This window comes from Malus domestica, chromosome 13 (assembly GCF_042453785.1).
Source record: "Malus domestica chromosome 13, GDT2T_hap1".
In the NCBI taxonomy this organism is placed as follows: Eukaryota; Viridiplantae; Streptophyta; class Magnoliopsida; order Rosales; family Rosaceae; genus Malus; species Malus domestica.
Window position 1 is genome coordinate 3,600,755 of NC_091673.1, and position 21,501 is coordinate 3,622,255.

A 21,501-nucleotide genomic window follows, 5' to 3' on the forward strand; every position below is an offset into this window, starting at 1 on the left:
AAAATGTTATCACATAACTAAAATAACTAAAAACGCTTCTAAAAATGTTTAATATGAAAATTTAAATGATTTGGTTTTATAGTGGGACCAAGATTGTCAAAGGGTGTTCATACCAACACGCAAAATTGAAATCAATAATCTGTATATTATAATAAAGTAATGAAGTTGTCCCCAATCATTTCAACAGTATCATATGAAAGAGTCAGGTCAAGGTCATATGGAAGTGCCAGATATCAGACTCGTTCAAAAGAGCAAGCACCATCTCCTTGTATTCGTATAACTTCCAATCATCTGCCATACCAATGTATGTATCCATTTTAGTGTCTATCGTCTACACATTTGATTTAAGATAAGCTAATTTTATTGTCAATCGAAAATCGATAAATTTCAAACAGATGAGAATTGACCAATGCAACACTGAATCGAGTTCTTAACATGTACTTTTCTTTGTCTACCTAATTTCACACGCCTACAACAAATAAAATAGTTGAATGGTTTTAATATAACTACCAAGTTAAACCATTCAAAACCAAATCTCCTTTTTTGTACCCACTAAAAGTACACATATGAATATCAAACGAAAACCTCAAATTATCATAGCATTCCCTTTCTATCGTAATTTAAAAAAAAAAAAAGGAAACACAAATGGAAGAAAAAATTCAACAATTTTGTCTTGTAAATCATTACTACAGAGAGTAAAAAATGTTGGAAAATATTATTATTTAAATTTATTTTAATGTTTGGTATTTTGGACTTAGCCCTTTAGTATTAGTGTTTCATTTCCTTGCCTATTAGGGTTATATTAGTTTATATATATATATATGGTACTTTGTAACTCTATATAATTGTAAGTTATTTACAATGTAGCCTCTTAGGGTTTTATAGCCGTTTCGGCATTCTCGTTAATTTAATAATATTCTTATTATTTTGTAGTCTTGTTTCGTAGCGCACTCTGATATTCAACTAAAAACACTTCAATTATGGAAGGAGGGAAAATGGGTGCAAATAACCAGTGCTCAATAGAAATCACTGCCTAGTCATCAACTCTTTGTAAGCCAAGAATAGAAAAGTTTAGGATCTAGCATGATAGTTTCAGTTACTTGAGATTTTCCAATGTTCGTAATCATTTTGCTGCTTTATAAACTAATGTATTGGCAATGACATATAATGCATATAAAGCTACTAGGGCCAATTCAAATCAGTATGAGTGTTTACTTCATATCATCATTATTACAGTTGAAACTATCCTACTGTATGTACACATATACTACGATGCAAAGAGGGCTTGCATGATTGTGAATCGTTAAAGACCAAACTATCACGCTGCAAACGATAATATCTCTGATCAGCATTGAAGGGGGTTGATAATGCCAAAGTGGCTCCTTGAATATGTAACAAAGGTGATGTCCATCAAGCACTTGAAAAGGTGCACTATACTGCATAAACATGGGGAATGCAAAAAATAAGAATTATAAAACCTAAAGCCAATCAAACTCATGGATCTACCTTTATCTGAGCATCTTCCACCCAAATTTTATTACATCAGAACTATCATAGACATTCATTGAGTAATGAGTGACTACAAATCTGTCAATTTTGGATTAATGCCTTTCTTTTTCGTATAATGCACGGTAATGAGATTTTGAAATTTTAACAAACAACACCTCTATTCCTATTGAATTACCATTATGCAGCTGATGGCAAACAATCATATTATTTGAGTCACTGTGTTTTCAGTTTTAGTATAGATTAAATATAGCAGTGAAGACAATGGGTGTACAAAGAGAAACAATTTGATTAAATAAATAGAAAATTGTAGCAATAGTTCTTCAACTTTAACTCAATTAGAATAATGGTTTCTCAACAAAAAATATGTGATCACTGGTCCCTTAACTTGTCAATACGTACATATATGATCATTTTCGTTAACTCTGTCAAAACTTCCGTAAAAAATGAGTCACGTTTGTGGCACAAGAGGCTGAATGAAGGGGCAAATAAGCAAAACGAAAGTTTTGACGTAGTTAATGAAAATGACTATAGCTGCAAGTTTTGACGAGTTAAAGGACCAATAGTCATGAATTTTTAGTTGAGAAATCATTGCTATAATTTCCTCGTAAGTAAAAACAGGGCTTTCTTGGAAAAATATTAAATTGTTTTGGGTGTGAGAGAATGGTAAAAGAAGTGGGTGTCCAAAAGAAAAAATTTAAGAGTAAACAGAATTTCCCACCAAATTAGAACGAAGCCCACCACCGTATAAACAAATCAACCAATTGGGTCAGCCCAATTAGTTTTGAGTTGTAAAACGGGTCGACTCGGGAAAACTTCTAGCCGAAGCCGACGGTCCAACGGCTTTATCAAACGCAGAGAGAACGTAGGTTTAAGCAGGGTTTTAAAGGCGGCCACTCACCCAGTCACTCCTCCTTCCTCCCGCCACCCACCTCCTAGAGATCCCAGTTTTCCGGTTCATTTATATAACTTTTATTTTTATCACTAAATTTTGTATTTTTTTTTTAAGCTCCCAATTTTCTGCTACTCCGATAGTTGAAGATTTTTCATGTGATGTCCCGTAATCTTTCATCTCCTGCAACTTTGATTGATTAGTTTGCAGTATTCACTGGGAATTATGTGGAGAAACTTCGCCAAAAAGGTTGCTTCCAGAAAGGAAAATCTTTCCTCACAGTTTCATTTGGGTTCTGCTACTTCTTCTTCGGTGAAATTTTATCAAGAATCGAGCTTTCTCGAGAAAACCAGGCATTTCGAGGCCCGGAACTGCGCAAACAATAGGTTTTTGGTGATGGGTTTTCCACAAATTGGCGATAAAGCTTCCCAGAAGGACGAATTGGGTAGATGCAGTTTGATGAATCCGAGTTACTCTCATGCCGTTTCTGGGTTTTGTAGCTATGCCAGAGGCTATGCCAGTGCCGCCGAGGCCATTGCTTCGACGGATGGGGAGGAAGACTCGTCAGGGTCTGAAGAAATTCAGGAATTGTTGGAGGATTTGATCAGAGAGAACAACAAGGTGGAGTCCCATTTCAAGCAGACGAAGAAAGTGGTGGGTGGTATGGGAGTAGGGAAGTACAATCTCCTCCGGAAGAGGCAAATAAAGCTGGAGACCGAGGCGTGGGAGGAGGCGGCCAATGAGTACCAAGAGCTTTTAGTGGACATGTGTGAGCAGAAGCTTGCACCCAATTTGCCATACATTAAGTCATTGTTTCTTGGCTGGTTTGAGCCTTTACGAAACGCCATTGCAGAGGACCAAGAGGCCTGCAGACAACCGAACAGTCGAGCGAGTCATGCTCCGTATTTTGATCACTTACCGGCTGATAAGATGGCGGTTATCACAATGCACAAGTTGATGGGGCTGTTGATGACAAATAATGGCGGAGTAGGGAGTGTCAGGGTAGTCCAAGCTGCTTGTGCGATAGGTGAAGCCATTGAGAATGAGGTATGCGAGCTCACTATTTTCTTATTTGGTAAATTTTATAGCTGTGCTGAATTTGATTTTGGTTCCTAAGCTGCCGGTACTTTGAACATTCATTTTGGCTCAGATTTTAGTTAGTGATCAACTATCAGTTTGTTCGGTTTGGTAGAAACTTAAACTCCCTGTGTTCACACAAACGTGAACTTCGGTTTCTAGGAGTATATTTGTAATGTATAAAACTGAGTCCCTTGATGTCTCATGCCTTCATGACTAGTTGAAGGCTTTTCTCATGAGGTAGTAATGCTTCTTTCAGCATCCAGTGAAATAATGTTGACATTCCATTTTCCATTTATCGTTGGCTTTGAACATCTTAGGAGTTAAATATAGTAATCATGTGTATCAGGTTAGGATACACAGGTTTTTGGAGAAGACAAAGAAGAAGAAGAACCTTACTGATAAGAAGCCTGAAGATGAATCTGATCCTGTGGCCATTGAACAAGAGAAACTAACGATCAGCGAGCAAGAGAAATTGACCAAAGAAAAAGAGAGACTTAGGAAAAAGGTTAACAAACTGATAAAAAAGCAGAAAATGAAGCAAGTAAGGGAGATTGTGAAGGAACAAGAAGACTTGAAGCCATGGGGTCAGGAAGCCCATGTTAAGGTTTGTGATGCTTATAGATTTAAATATGCAAACTGTCTTGTTATTGTTGTTGCTATATTATCTTGGTCCTTGTACTTGCCAGGTTGGCTGTCGATTGATACAGTTGTTGATGGACACAGCTTATATACAACCTCCGGTTGATCAATCAGGAGATGCTTCACTCGATATACGCCCTGCATTTGTACATGTTCTTAAGACTGTCACTAAAGACACACAGTAAGAAATGTTGGATCTTTGTTTTACTTAAACCCTCTCTTTGTCTTGTGTCTATCTAGCTCTCCACCAGTGTCTATATTCTTATACTTCTGTGGGTTTCTTGTAATAGGAAGACTAGTAGGAGATATGGTATGATAGAATGCGACCCATTAGTTCACAAAGGCATGGAGAAAACTGTAAGTAGAACAAATTTAAAGCTGATTTGGCTCATGCTCATGATTCTAGTTTGCTTTTTTATCCGTTTTTGTTCTTGCAACTTACAAGAGTATTTTTACAAATGTATTTATACCTGAGTGAAACTCTACTGATTTCTGTTCTGTCCGAGCAGGCAAGGCACATGGTCATTCCTTATATGCCTATGTTGGTACCCCCTATCAACTGGACAGGGTATGTAGTGTTTAGATTAGTTGGACTTCGTAGTTTCAAATTAGCTAGATTAAGCACTTTGCGGGTTTTTAGCCGACTCTTATTGCCTGTTCGTATACTTTGGCAGGTACGACAGAGGCGCATATTTATTCTTACCATCCTATGTTATGCGAACTCATGGAGCGAAACAACAACGTCAAGTTGTTAAAAGGACACCTAGGACGCAATTAGAACCTGTATTTGAGGTTTGAAATCCGCAGGAACTGTTACTTTTAGTTTGTGCACTGTATCTGCACCTGCCTTTAGAATTCATGCACAAGCTTTAATTCATCAGAAACATCCCTTAAATGTTTCCTCCAGTGTGAGGGTTCTCACTTGTACTTATTAGTTCTTCCCCTAATCTCTTGATTGTTCTCTGTATTTAGGCCCTGGATACTCTTGGAAGTACCAAATGGAGGGTGAACAAACGGGTACTTGGTGTAATAGATAGGATATGGGCTAACGGAGGCCATCTTGCTGACTTGGTTGACCGTGAAGATGTGGGTTACTCTTAACTGGATTTGGTTTTTCGTACGTCCATGTTTTGACTGAAACTATATAGCTTTGCTGCAATGTGGCATTAACATTTAATTCAGCATCTTGGTAGTTGGTACTACTGGTTTTATCAATAAATAATCTTCATTTTTCTTCCTGCTTTAAAAAGGTTCCATTGCCTGAAGAACCGGACACAGAGGATGAGACAGAAATCAAAAAATGGAAGTGGAAAGTTAAAGATGCAAAGAAGGAGAATAGTGAGAGACACTCACAGCGGTGTGATATAGAACTCAAACTTGCTGTAAGAATCATTCTCGTTAAGTTAAATAATGCAGTGCTCTTGGATACTCTGATATTAAGTAAGTTTCACTGAATGGGAACAGGTATCTCGAAAAATGAAGGATGAGGAAGGCTTCTACTACCCACACAACCTCGATTTTCGTGGTCGTGCTTACCCCATGCACCCATATCTAAACCATCTTGGTTCCGATATGTGCCGAGGCATCCTGGAGTTTTCAGAGGGACGGCGTCTTGGAAAGTCAGGCTTACGGTGGTTGAAGATACATTTGGCAAATTTATATGCTGGTGGTGTGGACAAACTCTCCTTTGATGGACGAGTAGCATTTACTGAGAATCATGTGGACGAAATTTTTGATTCGGCAGACAGATCTCTTGAAGGGAGGCGCTGGTGGTTGGGTGCGGAGGATCCTTTCCAATGCTTGGCAGCATGCATTAATCTCGCTGAAGCATTGAGAAGCCCCTCTCCAGAGACTACTGTTTCATATATGCCTGTCCACCAGGTAATTTTTCTCTCGGAATTTTAATATCATAAAAACTTACAAACAATATTTAGTGATTTGGTACAGATGGTTTTGTAACCAATATTGATCTCAGTTCTCTTTTTGCGTTGCAAGGATGGTTCATGTAATGGTTTACAACATTATGCTGCTCTTGGAAGGGACAAGGTAATGAGCCTTTTTAATTTTAAATGTTAAATAAGGTTCAATATTCTTTACAGAGCAATTATACTTTATACCTCAACTGCTTGTGTGAGTTCTTGTTTTGTTGATCAAACTGCTCATCTCTTTCTTTGTTTTTTTTAGCTCGGAGCTGCTGCTGTTAATCTTGTGGGGGGAGAAAAACCTGCAGATGTTTACTCAGGAATTGCTGCCAGGTAACTATTACTCTCTGAGATGAATTGGAGGCCAAACATACATTTTTTGGGTGTTGTTGCATTTTTAAAGATGAAAAACCTAGAGGAGTAAGCAACCTGATTCATTCCCTAAAAATATCTGTTCTCAGAAAAGGATTACAATTTGGTTATTTCCCTTGAAATTTACCACTGATAATTGATATCATTCTTATTAATTCGTCTCAGTGAAATTTTTGTGCCTATGCAGGGTACTCGATATAATGCGGAGCGATGCAGAAAAAGATCCTGCCACTAATCCAAATGCATTGCATGCTAGGCTTTTAGTCAATCAGGTTAATATCTTGCAAAAGTGGATCTGTGCGAACCTTTTCATTGGATAATGAAGCTGAAATAGTTTGCAAAAACGTTACAAATTTTGTAGAATTTTCCCAGTATTTATGACTTGGCAGCACAATAAGGTTGCAAACAAATTATTTGGCTTGCTTTGTAAAGAAAAGAATTTACTTGAGCTCTGCTCTTTGCTGCTGCTTAATATGATGTTTCTAATGTTTGGCTTTTGTGATGGGAAATTTTAGGTGGATCGTAAATTGGTGAAGCAGACAGTTATGACGTCTGTATATGGCGTTACTTATGTTGGTGCACGTGATCAAATTAAGAGGAGATTAAAAGAGCGTGGTAACATAGCTGATGACTCGGCGCTGTTTGCTGCAGCTTGCTATGCTGCAAGGGTAAGTGGATAAAACTATTGTGTTTCTGTGTCCAATGTGTCTGTGTAAGTCTATTGATTATTTTACTCTCTGAGCAGACCACCTTGACTGCACTAGGAGAGATGTTTGAAGCTGCAAGAAGTATTATGAGCTGGCTCGGTGAATGTGCAAAGGTCTGTTTCATCTACTTTGTTGTCTATTTGTTCTTCATAAGATGTGTGAATGGTGTAACTGTTAATTGCTTCAAAAGCTAAGCACTTGCACAAGGGATAGATGTGGATTCTATGTTTGATAATATCACGCCTTTAACTAAGTCCGTATTGTTCTCATACTAGTCCTGACAGCGATATTTGAACAAAAATAGGTGATAGCTTCGGAGAATCATCCAGTTCGGTGGACCACTCCCCTTGGACTTCCCGTTGTACAACCCTACCGACAATTAGGAAGGCATCTTGTAATATTCTTAACAACCTCTTACAACTTCCAATATGGCTATATATTTTACTTAATAACAAAAAGACTCAGAGTTATCATCTCTTCTAAAAATAAAAATAAAGACTCAAAAGAGTTGTTCGTTTTAAGGCAAGCATGTAAATAAGGTGCTGCTTTGAAAATGCAGATTAAGACTTCCCTTCAGGTGTTGACGTTACAAAGAGAAACTGACAAGGTCATGGTTAAACGGCAGAGGACAGCCTTTCCCCCAAATTTTGTTCACTCCCTTGACGGTTCCCACATGATGATGACTGCTGTTGCCTGCAAGAAAGCAGGCTTAAATTTTGCAGGTTTCTACTGGATTTTTATTTCCTATTGTCTTTTGCTCTCTTGTATAGGGTAGTACATTTACATGTGCTGCTAATGATTGCAGGAGTGCATGATTCATATTGGACGCATGCATGTGATGTTGACGAAATGAATAGGATACTAAGGGAGAAGTTTGTTGAACTCTACGAGGCACCTATACTGGAGAATGTGAGTATCTTTGATGATGCCGATATTTGTTTGCCTGGTGAAAATACGTAAAAATACACATCGTTGGCGTTTTCTGACTGGATTCCCATGTTCTGTTGCCTATTTAATTTGTTACTTCTATGTCTACAGTTGTTGGAGAGTTTTCAAGAGTCTTTCCCCAACTTGACTTTTCCGCCATTACCGGATCGTGGAGACTTCGATCTCAGAGATGTTCTCGAATCTCCCTATTTCTTCAACTAGTCTGATCGAGATGATTGTTAGGCGGAGGTGCCCTTCTTGGTTGCTTGAGTTCCCCAATTCATTCAATCACAAGGTGATGAAATTTTATTTATTTTCTCTCATTCAAGGGCGTGAGATGGTCAAGGAGAGCGAGCTCCGATGAGAACAAAAAAAAAAAAAAAAACTTCATGTTCGGCTGCTGCTATCAATTTGCTGCCCGTACGTGTACATATGTCGAGAAAGGCTATCTTCACCAATTAGTTGGAGATATCCCACCGGGCTTGGCCGTCTTCTGCATCCACTGTTTTGAAAGGATTGGGGAAATATGATGGTCACCAAGCAGCATTCGAGAAAATTAAGACATCCCCATGGAAGTAAAGGTCGTACCCAGTGCACAAGGCTCCTGCTTTATGCAGGGTCTGGGAGAGGTGAATGTCGGCTAGCCTTATCCCCATGAAAGTACATCAAAGAAAAATTAAATCACCAAAAGTTGATAGGAAAACAACGATAGACGAACATTGTGGACGTCACTTGTGTTTGTAAATTTTTGTTTCGTTACGATTCATTTCAACAGGAAATGTAAAATAAGTTCATGTAATGATTGTTGATTCTTGCTCGCTGAATTTTGAAGCAGAATTCATATGATTTTATTTGAAATTTACACAGGAAATTACATAGGTTGTACTGGATATACAAATACTGTTTTGTTTTTGTTTGAGATCTTCAACATTATGCATTAAAGCAACGTAAGTTCAAAGCAGAGCGACGGGCTGGCGACTCATTTCTTATCACACCGATATTGTCCCTTAATTTTCATTTTTATCACAGACGATATAGAATTCGCTCTGTTTTACATATATATATCTCCCCGGAAAACTTGAGTGTTTACTGGTGTTTTCAAATGACAATGCTCTACAGGTATAGTATAGGATATTCATCTAACAATAGCCTCTGAACAATATAAAACCATGCATTAATGGACACCTTCTGTTTGAAAAGGGCAGTAGCATCGATGTATATCTCTATCAAATTCGAAAACACAGCAAGAGCGATCATGAAAACAGATAAGATCTTGTCCTTCATCGTTGCTATGCCATCCCTGAATCACAGAATTTTGATATCGAATGTACATTAGTTTGCACGCACGCACACGTGCTTGCTGAACTTGAAAATGAAAACAATTGAATGTCACATAACTCACCTTAGAGCAATGGCAGCAGGAAAGATGAATCCAATGCAGACTGTAGCGGTCGCTCCAGAGAACTGGAAAACATCACAGATGCTGGGAATAAAATTTGCGCCCAAGAAGACGAGAGAAATTAGTCCGATGGTGCTTAATGTAATCCTACAAAAATGGGAAACCAGAGGCCTAGACGAAGGAGAGAGGAGGTCATTCAAGTTGAGTCGCAGTGGATGGAAAATACCGGGAAAAACAAGCATGAGGTGGAGGGCATAGCTGATGCGAACGATATCACTGAGCAAAAAGCTGTAAGGGATACCAAGGCTGGTGTCGAAATTGGCTAGCACGTCATCAAGGGTTTGAAAGATAATAGAACAAAGCCAACAAAGTCACTAACCGTGCCTTGTAACCCTCTATTTAAACATCAAAACGGCGCTTGATTTTGTAAACCCATTTGTTGGGAAGAATATTCATATTGGGTTGTAACAGCACCAAAGACCACGTGCCATTCCTTTGAAGAGCATTGAACTCGTCAGCCATTGCTGTGCGCCATTCTGAAACCTTATTAGCCTGACTAAAACATGTAGGCTCAACGAAGTCGTGATCAACAGTAGTAGCAAAAGCATATTTCGGATTAGATCTACTGGCTCGAGTAACCATTGAATGAGTCGAAGGTACTTACCTCGAGAGCAGATGGAGCCCATGGATTCCAACATGTCGAACTTACCAGTTCGCCATCAAAATCATCTGAGATAAATACCCGCTTCACACACAAACGTATATTCTTTGTTTTTGGATTTACAACATCCTCATTGTTAAGAGGCCCCATTCCAGGAATATAAAGAACACTCCTGAACTCCACCTCATCCTGCGCAGATTTCAGAGTCAAGTTAAACTCCAAAACCGATATATTTTCTACTTCAACCAAATTAGAATAAGACAGCGGAGGGGGAGTCATTTCAGTACCTCAGTGGTGAAGTGAGTGTATCCAAGTGGATCCAGGAACTCATTAAAAGTTTTCTTGTAAAATTCTTGATACTCCTCTTTTTGAACTTCCTTTGCACACCGCATCTGCAGAAAAACGAAACAATTTTCTTTTTTTAAGAGAGGATATAACAGGAAAATATATGCACATTAAACAAATAGATCGCACTGAAGCTAAATACATATACCATGACATTAATACATTACAGCTTTAACGCATGGTACTCACCCATATAGGCTTTGTTTCATTGGCTAATTCCCAATCCCAATACTTCTCAGTTTTTGTCTTCTTTTTCTTCTCACCCTGGTAACAAGCATGAACAACATTTCACAGAATTACGAATCCTATGTAGAAGTTACCTCTGGTTTTGGTTCTCCTCCTTCTTTTGGTTCTTCCTCCTCTTCCACCTGCCAAAGTTCCCACACAATGAGGACTGGTAAAAGTGATAACTGCTTCATCATTATTAGAACAGATACTTTTAAGCTTAGAACCATAAGCTTTAGAATAGCATATAGACAGAAGACTACTTATTCAGATAGTAACATTATGGTAACGATATTTTCTGGTTACCACTTCGCGTGCACCTTAGACTGGTAAAAGTAACAGTGCAACCATTAAGGAAAAGACCAATCACATGAAGAAATTGAATTCTATCAATCCCTCCAAAACCAGCCATCTAGAGGGAAAATGGTTTGTAAAAGCAGAAAATGAAATCCTCACCTCCACTGTCCTTGATTTTTCTTGCCATGTATAGATGGGAAAGGAAACAAACTGTGAGTAATTCTTCACTAAACCCTCGATCCGGGCTGGCTCTGAGAATTCATACTTGTCATCCGGCTGCAAGGAGAAATTTGAAATAAAGATAGCTCTCCAAATTTATTTAACTTCTCAAAAAGAAATCAGAATATAAGTAACTAGCAAGTAGCAAATAATAATGACTATAATCTGTCAACACCAGCAATAGCTACAATAACTTCAATGACCAGAAAAATGAGGAGAGTCCCATGCAAACAAACAAATGCCATGAAATGATAAATAAAGTGAAGGGTAAGTGGTACCTACCCTTAAATAGAGGGTTATCTGTGTTCCCCGCTGTATGAGATTTTCCGGATTAGTTTCTTCCTTAATAACATAAGAGCTACTGTCAGCTGCTGCTTCCCAAACATACTGCTTATCTGACCTTGGGCTTTTTGTAGAGACAACAACCTGATTTTACATAATATATACAAGAAAATTAGCAACACAGCAGCCCATATTAAAAGCGTAGCTACAAGCAGAGAGCTGAAACAAGGTATAAAATAAGTGTTAAATCATAATGCACCTTCTCAGCAACAAGAAAAGCAGAATAGAAACCAACACCAAATTGACCAATCAAGCCATTGTCTGCACCAAGATCCTTGTTTTCCTACAAAAATACAAGGCTGAAAAACTAAGATTCAAAAAGATCAAAGAACTCAAAAATGTTCACATAGAAATAAAAAGATGAAAATTACTGCATTCAAGAGAGAGAGAGAGAGAAACCTTCAGAGCCTTCAAAAACTTTGAAGTACCACTCTGGGCAATGGTTCCAAGGCAGTCAATGAGTTCCTCTTTTGTAATTCCAATACCAGTATCCCTAAAAGTCGGAGAATCAGATTTCAATAACTCAACTAATCCATCCAGGGACAGAAATGAAGCAAAGATTTAGAAACAACATACAATATAGTGATAGTCCCATTGTCTGGATCAGGTTTGATGCGAATCTGTAGCTCAGCAGCATCTCCAAGCAGAGAGAGGGCTCTGTCACACTCAAAAATCTCAACTTGTCCAAAACATCACTAGCATTACTGGAACAGGAAAACAAAATAGGGTCAACAAATTCGTCAAATAAACATGTACATATAAAACAAATCATAACGAGCATATTACTCAATCAAATCAAATCCTAATCTAATTTTTCTGCTATCGAAAAGTTCAAAGAACAAACTAGTGAGCAAAGTATACAAGAAGAACGAGCATACCCTATAGGCCATGAGTCACCAAAAGAAGTTTGATTGAAGTTTAGGGAAATGCAAGCTCACCTCACAAGCTCCCTAAGGAACACCTCCGTGTCGCTGTATAGACTATGAACTATCAAATCCATAAGCCGAGATACCTGCAAATAATTTCAAACTCTTCAACTTTCAATTCCAAAACTCATACACCAAAAACCGAAACCTCGCCATAACGAATATGGAAACAATAAGCAATCATTATACTCATTTTCTGTCGAAAGCAATGCCAAATACCCATAATTTAAAGCACAGGAATCCGTTTTCATCGTGAATAAACAGAAAAATACATAAAATTCTACAAAAATTGGAAATTGCAGAGCTCAATGGCGAAACAACACAAAAAGACCGAAAATTTATAGAAACAAAGAGAAACCCACCTCGGCCTGGTACTCAAATTTCTCACCGGGGGCATCGGTGGCCTCCTCCTTCTCGGCAACCGCCGCGCCGCAGCGGAAGGACACTCGTCTGTTCCTGCTCTCAACCTTCCACTTCAATCCGATGCAAGAGAAGGCCTTTCGGAGTCCATTCTGCGGCAAAAAAGCGCTTCTGAGAATCTGAGGTTCAAGGCCCTGCTGGGGTTTCTGAGTGCGAAGGGAGACGAAGAAGGAAGCGAAGCCAGAGAAGCAGTGGCCAAGCTTCTGCTCATAACTGGAGCCATTGAACCCTAAACCTCACGGAAGTAGTTGGGTTGGGGGTGGGGTCGATAATTCCGTTGTGCCAAACACTGTCTTCAAGTGGCAAAACCCTTTTGTGAGTTGCGAGGGTTTATCAGGTCTTAAGTAGGGAGAGTGGAGTGTTCTAGAAAGTACAACACTTTGGAGGTTTTACTTTTACGTTTTGTTTGGACTCCGAGTTTTCTTCTGTGGAGTTTGTGAGGCCTAGATATTATCCGCCATTTCACCTTCAACTTTATCTTCTGCATTTTCCATTTTTCTTTCACTTTGAAAAAGGGCTCGATGGTGATTTCGCCACGGCAGTCCATTCTTCTAGAGACGGAAAATACTCACAGAGCTATTTCAACCTTCTTTAGCCGTCATCATGCAATTCACCAGCGCTAGGTCAAAATTCCAATGTCGAATCCCAATATAAGACCAGAGTTTACCAAGTAAAACCTTTTCAAGGACCACTAATTTCTATAGCATGACCAAAATCCAAAAATAGTCGCCAATCGGCCTTGTCTTGTATACGTACTTGCAATTTTGTTCTTTTGATACAAGTAATTTTAGGGAAGAGGAGAATCAAACGGGAATGCGGAAGTGAATATTTTTAATAAATTGAGCTATTAGTCGCTTGTTTGATTGTATTAGCAATTAAATACCAATTTAAGTTAAAGAGCTGAGAAGTAAAAACTCTATGGTCTAATTAATTTTTGGTCAGACAATGACCACAAAGTTCAATGCTTATCATTATATGCTTTGCTTCTACTGTCTTGTGGCAACTCTCCCCCACCTTTTGTCAACTCAACTCTTTCAACCAAGACAATCTGAAACATAGCTACAAGTGAAGTGACATAACGATTCCAACATGGTCAATGTATAATTTAACTTCTGCAGTTAAAACATTCAACGTTTCAGAAGAAAACAAATCACAAGAGACAAGGATAGTCTCGAGGGTCAAACGTTTGGTGCTTAGGATCGGATTGGATTAGAAAGATAAACCCCACGAGGAGCGGCGCTTCAATTAGCTGTTGCAAGTTCCCTTGAGCCAAACATCCCATCAACCAAACATGTAGCATTCTATAAACTAGTTGCAATCCGAAGGATGAGAGCACTCAAGCCTCCAAAGCCGCCTGCTTCAGACAATCAACGTTACACAATCCAACTGACCTCACCATATCTCCCAATCTACCACCATGGATTTCAATAGTCAGCATTAACAAAAACTGTAAACGAAATGGAAAAGAAAACATAGATTCATCGATAATCAACTCACCGGTCGAAGCTATTTCTAGCTCTCTCCGACTGATCTGTGCTGCTCCTCAACTTTCCAGACCGATCGGTGCTCTTTCTTGACTTTTCTCTCTTTTCAGTGCTTGTACTTGATCTCTCTCTACTGTCTGTGCTTAGCCTAGACTTGTCTCGCTTCCCGGTGCTGGACCTAGACTTGTCCCTTAAGTCAGTGCTTGATCTTGCCTTGTCCCTGATGTCTTCAATCTTCAGAGGAGACTCTGATTGGTCTGCACTTTGTTCTGTTGAATTTCGAAGACGGGGTAATTTCTCTATGGCAGATATGAACTTCCTGAGATGCCTCAAGTATTCCGGATAGAGTTCCAAGTTACAATGGTTGCCTCCTTTGAGCCACAAAGGTTCATACTTCTCTTTGCAAAGCTCCCACAACTGTTTTCCATGGGAAGAATCCACAACTTCATCTTCAGTTCCCTAAAACATTTTAACAAAAAGAGTTTGGGATTCAATTCCAAGAAATGTGTTAGGTTAGAGAACTCCAAGGTCGAAACATAAATTCTCTTGTGCAGGATGTCCGTTCTTTATTAAAAGATTAACGCATGTTCTATAAGGAATTAGTGGATGAAGACACGCATGAATTACCAAAACTGCAACTATTCAAGTGCTAAAAGATGTGGTAGGATTAGAGCAAAAGTTTCCATTAGTTCTTTATTGAAAAGACGATTGTTCCATAGTCGGAATCCATGCATATTGTAACTTTGTAAGTAATTTAAAATCACCACATAGAAATAAAGATGAAGACTTACATGAATCACCAAAACTGGGCAACTGACAAGTGGGATCTTATCGATATTCTACACCAGAAGCAAAGCACATTCAATAACAGAATTCAATAATCCAGTCCACGAAAAATCTGGTCTTGTTCAATGAAAGTGGAAAAGTACGAGGTTTAAACCTTATAAATGTCAAACCAGAATGTTTTCTTGACATGGTACATTACTCGGAGGCCCGACAATATTGGACTGTGAAGAACAACAGCCCTCAAGTTAGGCAAACGAACGGCCAAATCCAAAGCAGGTCCGCTTCCAACTGACTGTCCGTACAGAATGACATCTTCCTCCTTTATACCGTACTTCTCTTCAAGGCATTTGTATGCTGCCTCTATGTCTGCATATGTGTCCTGCTCACTTGGCTAGTTGATAGTAAAAGGCACATTATCATCAACATGGTACAAAATCGGAGAAATAACCTCTCGTGTCCCGGATATGTGCCCTCTTCTCTTTCACTTTCTCACTAGTCCTACCTAACTGACGAGCGAAAAAAAGAGGGGATTCACCCCCGGGATATGGAAGTAATCTATCCATAAACTTGGGACCATCAAATTGCTAATGGTACTGTTGTTTTTCCCAATCCAAAACAAAGAAGTAAACAAACAGTTTTTTACGAAATAATCGGGATTCAGAACATGCCAAATTAGGTCATGTCAAATAGTGACACGTGTTCAGTTAAACACTGGATTTGACACAATTGATTTAGTTACAGAAATTTATATAGGAACTAGCTAGCTATAGGCAGATTATACCTTTCCAGAAGATTGTCCATAGCCAGAATAATCGTACCTGCAAATATAGCACAAGTAAAAAAAAATCAAAACTAATCTGGATAAGCAACATAGAAACAACGAGATGATTTTCGATTGATTTATTTAATTTAAATGTCAAAAATGAATAATTCTGCATATAAATCTCTTCCGGAAAATATTAGAAGAAAAAAATATATGAAAACTGATATAATATATATAGACTGACCCCATGAGATTGACACCCAGATGAAGGCTAAGCTCAGTGAAAATGTGGTACATCTGACCAAGATCAGCAGCATTTCCATGGGAGTAAAGAACAGTGAGTGAAGCACATGGATTTTTGACATACATGGCCACAATCTCATTCCCTTTTTTTGTGCTCAGCCTCAGCACGTCAACGTCGTCTCGGGGAAGAACATCGGAGATCCTCATTTTCCCCGTTGGTTCGTCGACGTACGTGTCGTATGACGGAGGGTCCGGTGGGAAAAATGCAAACTTTGCAGCCATAGACGATGTTGCAGACCCCATTTTTTGATCCGTTGAATTTTTTTGACAGAGGGTGTTATTTAAGCGGTCTGGAGAGAATTGTAGTGCATGGTAAAGTTTATGAGAATATTTGAATCATATAGGAGTTTAAAGCATGCAGCTTTAAAAGATTTGTGTTTGAATTCTCTTGAAAAGGAAAAAAAGGTTTTCCATTTGGGTTTTTAGAGATAAAAGTGTTTGAATTAATTCCTGTTTTAAGAGAGAAAGTTTTTAAGGGCACGACAAAGAGATATAGAGCAAGGAATTCTTGTCGGATAATCGTACGGGACAACAAAAAAAGAAAATCAAAGGGAAAAAAAAAAAAAAAAAAAAGAAAGAGCAAAACTTTTGCAAATCAATTGCCTCAAAATCATCCATTGAATTTATTTTCGTAAAACTAAAATCAACGAGGCCATTTTACAACTAATAAATGGATTGTGATACGTTGATTTCTTTGAAATAAATGGGAAAGAATAATATTTGGCTACTGAAAGGATGAATAGGAGTTTATACTCAAAATTGTTTGTTGCCGATTTATAAAATTTCGTATTTATAATCATAATCGTTCATATTATAAATCACTTTATAAAGATTGTCTCTCCAAAAAATTAATTAAAACTAAGGTCGTTTGGTCATCGAACTATATACAAATAGAATAACGAAATTAGTAAAAGCATTACGAATCGTCTATGTATTTGCTACAATAGATTGACTAAACAGCCATAGTTTTAATTTATTTTTTTGTAGTGGTGATCTTTACATAATGATTCATATTATAAACGGTTCTAATTATAAACACAAAGCTCTATTATTCAAACAAGTAGAGTTTCGAGTAGGAGTTCCTACTCATCCTGGAGTAATCAAGCATTGTGCAATGGGAAATGAATGAATTGTTGGCAAATATGTTCTTTAAAAAAATAAAAAATTATTTGTGAGTGAGATGTTTTAGGTAGAAATATTTAATTTGAATAAAAATTTATTTTGAATGTTTGCTCTTAAAAAAATCCACAGAATTCCAGTTAATTATGAACTTATGACTTCCATTGCAGACCAACCCAGCCGACTTAAAATTTGAGAGAGCCAAAATGCAAAAGTGAAATGAATGATGAATTTCTGGGGTAATTGATGAAAAATAAGCAAAAGAAAATGAGTGGGTGGCTGGGTGGGGGATGGCCGAGGGAACATCAAATGATTGCATATTGGACTATTATTTACTTTTACCACAACTCACTTTTACACCTATCAAGGCCCAAATACTACTATGCATAACGAGGCCCATCAGCCCAAACACAAACAAGATGAGGATATCACCGATACAAGCGATATTAGAATGGGATGTGATATCCACACACTCCTTTTTACTTCTCACACACCCTTTTAATTTTTGGCCGTTGGATCGAATGAAGTGAAGGAGATCAATGGATAGAAATTAAAAAGGGGTGTGTGAGAAATAAAAAGGGGTGTGTGGATAGCACACCCCATTAGAATAAGTGTAAATGATTTTAACTATTTGAGCTATAATTTATTTCTGACGAGATAAATAAAAGTAATTTTTACATTCTCTTTTTCTCATCATGCAATCACCTCTCTGTTTTCTAGCATTTGAAATTTGAAATTAGATAAATCAAAAGAAAATTACGAAATAAAAATAAGAAGAAGGGTGCAAAAGAAAACGGAATTGTGAAATCCCTACCCTTTTAAAGACTAAATCACCTTCATAAGAATATGTGTTATAATATTTCAAATGCAAGGAATTAAACTATTTTCACTTGTTTAATTTACTTTTATTTTGCATGCGGTCCAATATTCTAGTAGATAGAGTGTTGGATTTCCACTCATGCGTCTCGGGTTCCAAACTTTCCACCCTCTAAATTATTGTAATAGTTTTGAACCCTCTTCCCTCCCTTAGCAATAATCAACTTTTTACTTGACTAGAAGATTAGCAAATACATAAATGCATGGATTCACATAAACAGAAAAGCGAAAATTTAATTCATGAATTTCAATGATACATGGTACCTAATTATTTGATCTAATATTTAATGATTCTTCAACCAATGTAGACCTAATTAACGTTGAAATCATCAATTCCTTTTCTACTGGCTTGTACCATGCATCTTGCAACGGTGGTTCTATCCGCATACTCAGTTTTACTTTTACATATCTCTCTTAATTTCTAGTCATCCGATCGAATGAATTGAAGAAGATTAATAGACAAAAATTACAAAGATGTGTAAATGATAAAAAAAGATGTGTAAATAGCATTAGCAAAAACAACTGATAACCGGTAAGGTTCTATAATTCTATATTTCAATTTTCAATTTTTACTGTTTGAGAATTATATCATTCATGCAAAAATTATATTGTTTCATTGAATAAAGCTATAGAATTTGGTGGCATGCAGCACATGATTGTGGCTGGCTATACGCAAAATACCATGCACCCACTTAACATTTTGCACAAATTCCGACCCTGGAGAAATTTACATATTTAGAGGTTGTTTGATGAGTTGCTATCCCTAGGGTAAAAGTTAAAAACAAATGAGAGTTGCACTTTAGACGAGGGACACCCAGTGAAAGACTTCGTTGGATCGATGAAACACCTTAATTATATTCTAATTAATTAGTTCTTAAACCCTAACACAAGTCCATATGTTCTGAACATATTTGCGAGCACTTAATTATATGCAAAGAGAGTAGTGATTCAAAAAACTACTAAATGCAGCGCATATATATATATATGGATGTTTCTTATTCTCTTAATTTGATCCAATGCAGTGTTTTTGGGTTTTTTTTTTCTGCATATGTTACATTATTTAAATAACAAAAAAAAACAATAATTATGGTTAAAATATTTAGAATATGCAAACTCATGATTTTGTGAGACCATGGTGATCAGTTATTACACCACTAGCTAGGACGTTGGATGTAAGGCTGGAGGTTTTGATTAACATTGGGATTGAAATAGGTAATGCCCATTGGAAATATTAGAAATATAAAACTAAAAAATAGTATGAGCCGAAATTTGTCTATCCCTCCATGAAGCTCCACCACTGAGACTAGAGATAAAATTGGTGCAGAAAATTAGAGTTATAATTTGATAAGCATCTTCGTTTTGGCATTTGTTACACCTTTCCATACAAATTTTAGAGTCTAAACTTTCAAATATGAGAAAATAAATGATTTATCATTTTCAATCCTAGTTATTTTCTCACCAACCAAACACATAAGGATTTGGATTATAACTGATAACATATATTCATTGTTAGTCGTTACTAGGTATTAGGAATAGTAGCCTACCAAAAGTCATGTATTAATGTAGACATGGAATTGAGGAATTAGGGTTTAGCTTTTGCCAACCTCGGCATGCAAAATATTAGGTCAAGCTAGTTCTTCGATGTACGTGTATATGGCGGCAGACACCAGACAAGCACAAAACACTTTAACGTCCGAAGCTTCCGTTCCACGTTATGTTACTACGTTTCTCCTCTAACTATGCATTTCCCCTTGAAATTAAAAATATATATATGCGATCAGTTAGTTTTTTCTTCTGAAATTTCGAAAACACGCATCAAATTCTTCTCAAATGCTTCGATATCTTCGTTCCCAGATCAAAATACACATGGGTTGACACGATGTTTCATGTACTATTTGTAATAGGTGTTCTTGGCCACAGCATTACTAATTAAAATATTCATAAAATAGGTACGTTTTTGGAAACCCAAGTTAGGTCCTCTAGCTAGTTTGACTTGACTTAGGGTATGTATGTGTGTGTGTGTGTGTGTGTTGCTGCCACCTATATATATATTTGACTTGGGTTTACACATTTGACTCTCTTTGAAATCCTGCCGATTTAACACATTCACTGACTCACTGAAGTGCCAATACATAAGATCATTCCATTTATTCTTCTTGCTTAGACTGAGATTTGGGTCCTATGGAATTTTCTTATTGCTTGGTGTTTGTGCTTGTTTCTGCTGCAAGCATATGGAATATCTCTGCAAATTCCCGTCATCAACTAGGTACCTGCTTTTCTTTCTTCTTCTTCTTCTGTATTGTCATTCATTTTTTCCGTAATATTATTGAATTACATTACAGAATGTTTTAGCTTACTATTGGAAATAACATTTCGATTTTCTACAATTTGAAGGCGAAAATGCTGTTGTGCCAAATGATGTTTCGATTCTGAAGGTACATACAACATGTATTTTTTGAGACTTGCATTTTGATGTAATTAAATAGCACTCCAAACTGTATTATTTGCCATACTAGTTGTATGATTTGCAATTTATCCTCAACAATACCTAGAGTCGTATACATTTATTGATTATAACTTATATATTATATGTACAGGGTGAAGATATTGATCATCATCAAGTGGTTAGTCCTCCTACTGCAACTAAGGAGGATAAGAGGATAGGAGGAAGGAAAATGGCAGCAGCGAGGTTAGAGAAGGACGTTAAAGTAGTGGCAGAAGGCGGTATAAGTGGAACTCGGAGGTCCAACAGCTCCGACCTTGAAGGACAATCTTCATGTGGCAATGTGGAATGCAGACAAAGTACTACTGCAAGTCGATTTTCTGAGAAAATAGTCGATCATGATCATGAACATGCAGGTTTTGTAGCTTTTAGTCAGGACTACAATTCACCAAGGCACCACCCTCCTAAGAATAACTGATGATTAATGAATTGAGAATTATATACTAATTTCAATAATGTACTAATTAATTATCAACTTTCTAATTCTACTCTGCACTCTTTCTTAATTGTTTTTTTTTTATTTCCCCACCTCACTTTCTTGCAAATTTGAAATTTCTTAAATGTGTATACGTGGTTGCCAAACACAACGATAAATGTGTGTTAAAAATTCCTTAAAATGCCCTTATTTAATAGAAATACTAAAATAAAGTTTGGAACGACATTATCTATAAATAGAATACGTGTTAAATTATATATTAAAACACAAAAAAGTCTAATTTATAATCGATTAGATTAAATTTTAAAGAATTCCATGATTCCACATATTATTAACTGTGTATTTTTTTTAA

The 21,501-nt window shown here is 37.2% G+C and overlaps 3 protein-coding genes and 1 pseudogene across 4 annotated transcripts; 2 read left to right on the forward strand and 2 right to left on the reverse strand.

Moving 5' to 3' along the window:
* The first annotated feature begins 2,341 nt into the window (after nt 1-2,341).
* Nucleotides 2,342-8,916, forward strand: LOC103423777 (DNA-directed RNA polymerase 1, mitochondrial). Its single transcript, XM_029091134.2, has 18 exons — nt 2,342-3,445; nt 3,825-4,082; nt 4,165-4,298; nt 4,408-4,474; nt 4,627-4,685; nt 4,792-4,909; nt 5,090-5,203; nt 5,368-5,499; nt 5,582-5,998; nt 6,113-6,163; nt 6,302-6,372; nt 6,599-6,683; nt 6,927-7,079; nt 7,157-7,231; nt 7,423-7,512; nt 7,678-7,840; nt 7,924-8,027; nt 8,157-8,916. The coding sequence occupies exons 1-18, from the start codon at nt 2,624-2,626 to the stop codon at nt 8,265-8,267; spliced, it is 3,024 nt and encodes a 1,007-aa protein (XP_028946967.2). The 5' UTR covers nt 2,342-2,623; the 3' UTR covers nt 8,268-8,916.
* A 129-nt stretch (nt 8,917-9,045) lies between these two features.
* LOC103423775 (heat shock protein 90-5, chloroplastic-like) lies at nt 9,046-13,238 on the reverse strand (annotated as a pseudogene).
* Nucleotides 13,239-13,935: 697 nt separating this feature from the next.
* On the reverse strand, nt 13,936-16,651 carry LOC103451727 (uncharacterized). Of its 2 annotated transcripts, XM_070810507.1 has the most exons (6): nt 16,157-16,651; nt 15,931-15,967; nt 15,304-15,540; nt 15,155-15,202; nt 14,377-14,822; nt 13,936-14,288 (listed from the first exon to the last, which is right to left on the reverse strand). In XM_070810507.1, exons 1-6 carry the CDS (start codon nt 16,456-16,458, stop codon nt 14,216-14,218), a joined length of 1,143 nt encoding a protein of 380 aa, XP_070666608.1. In that variant the 5' UTR covers nt 16,459-16,651; the 3' UTR covers nt 13,936-14,215. The 2 variants fall into 2 exon arrangements, with proteins under 2 accessions (XP_070666608.1, XP_070666609.1); XM_070810508.1 differs by lacking the exon at nt 13,936-14,288 and having other exon boundaries at nt 14,467-14,812.
* A 3,656-nt stretch (nt 16,652-20,307) lies between these two features.
* On the forward strand, nt 20,308-21,219 carry LOC108172070 (uncharacterized). Its single transcript, XM_017329130.3, has 3 exons — nt 20,308-20,476; nt 20,605-20,645; nt 20,808-21,219. The coding sequence occupies exons 1-3, from the start codon at nt 20,392-20,394 to the stop codon at nt 21,129-21,131; spliced, it is 450 nt and encodes a 149-aa protein (XP_017184619.2). The 5' UTR covers nt 20,308-20,391; the 3' UTR covers nt 21,132-21,219.
* Nucleotides 21,220-21,501: the final 282 nt, after the last annotated feature.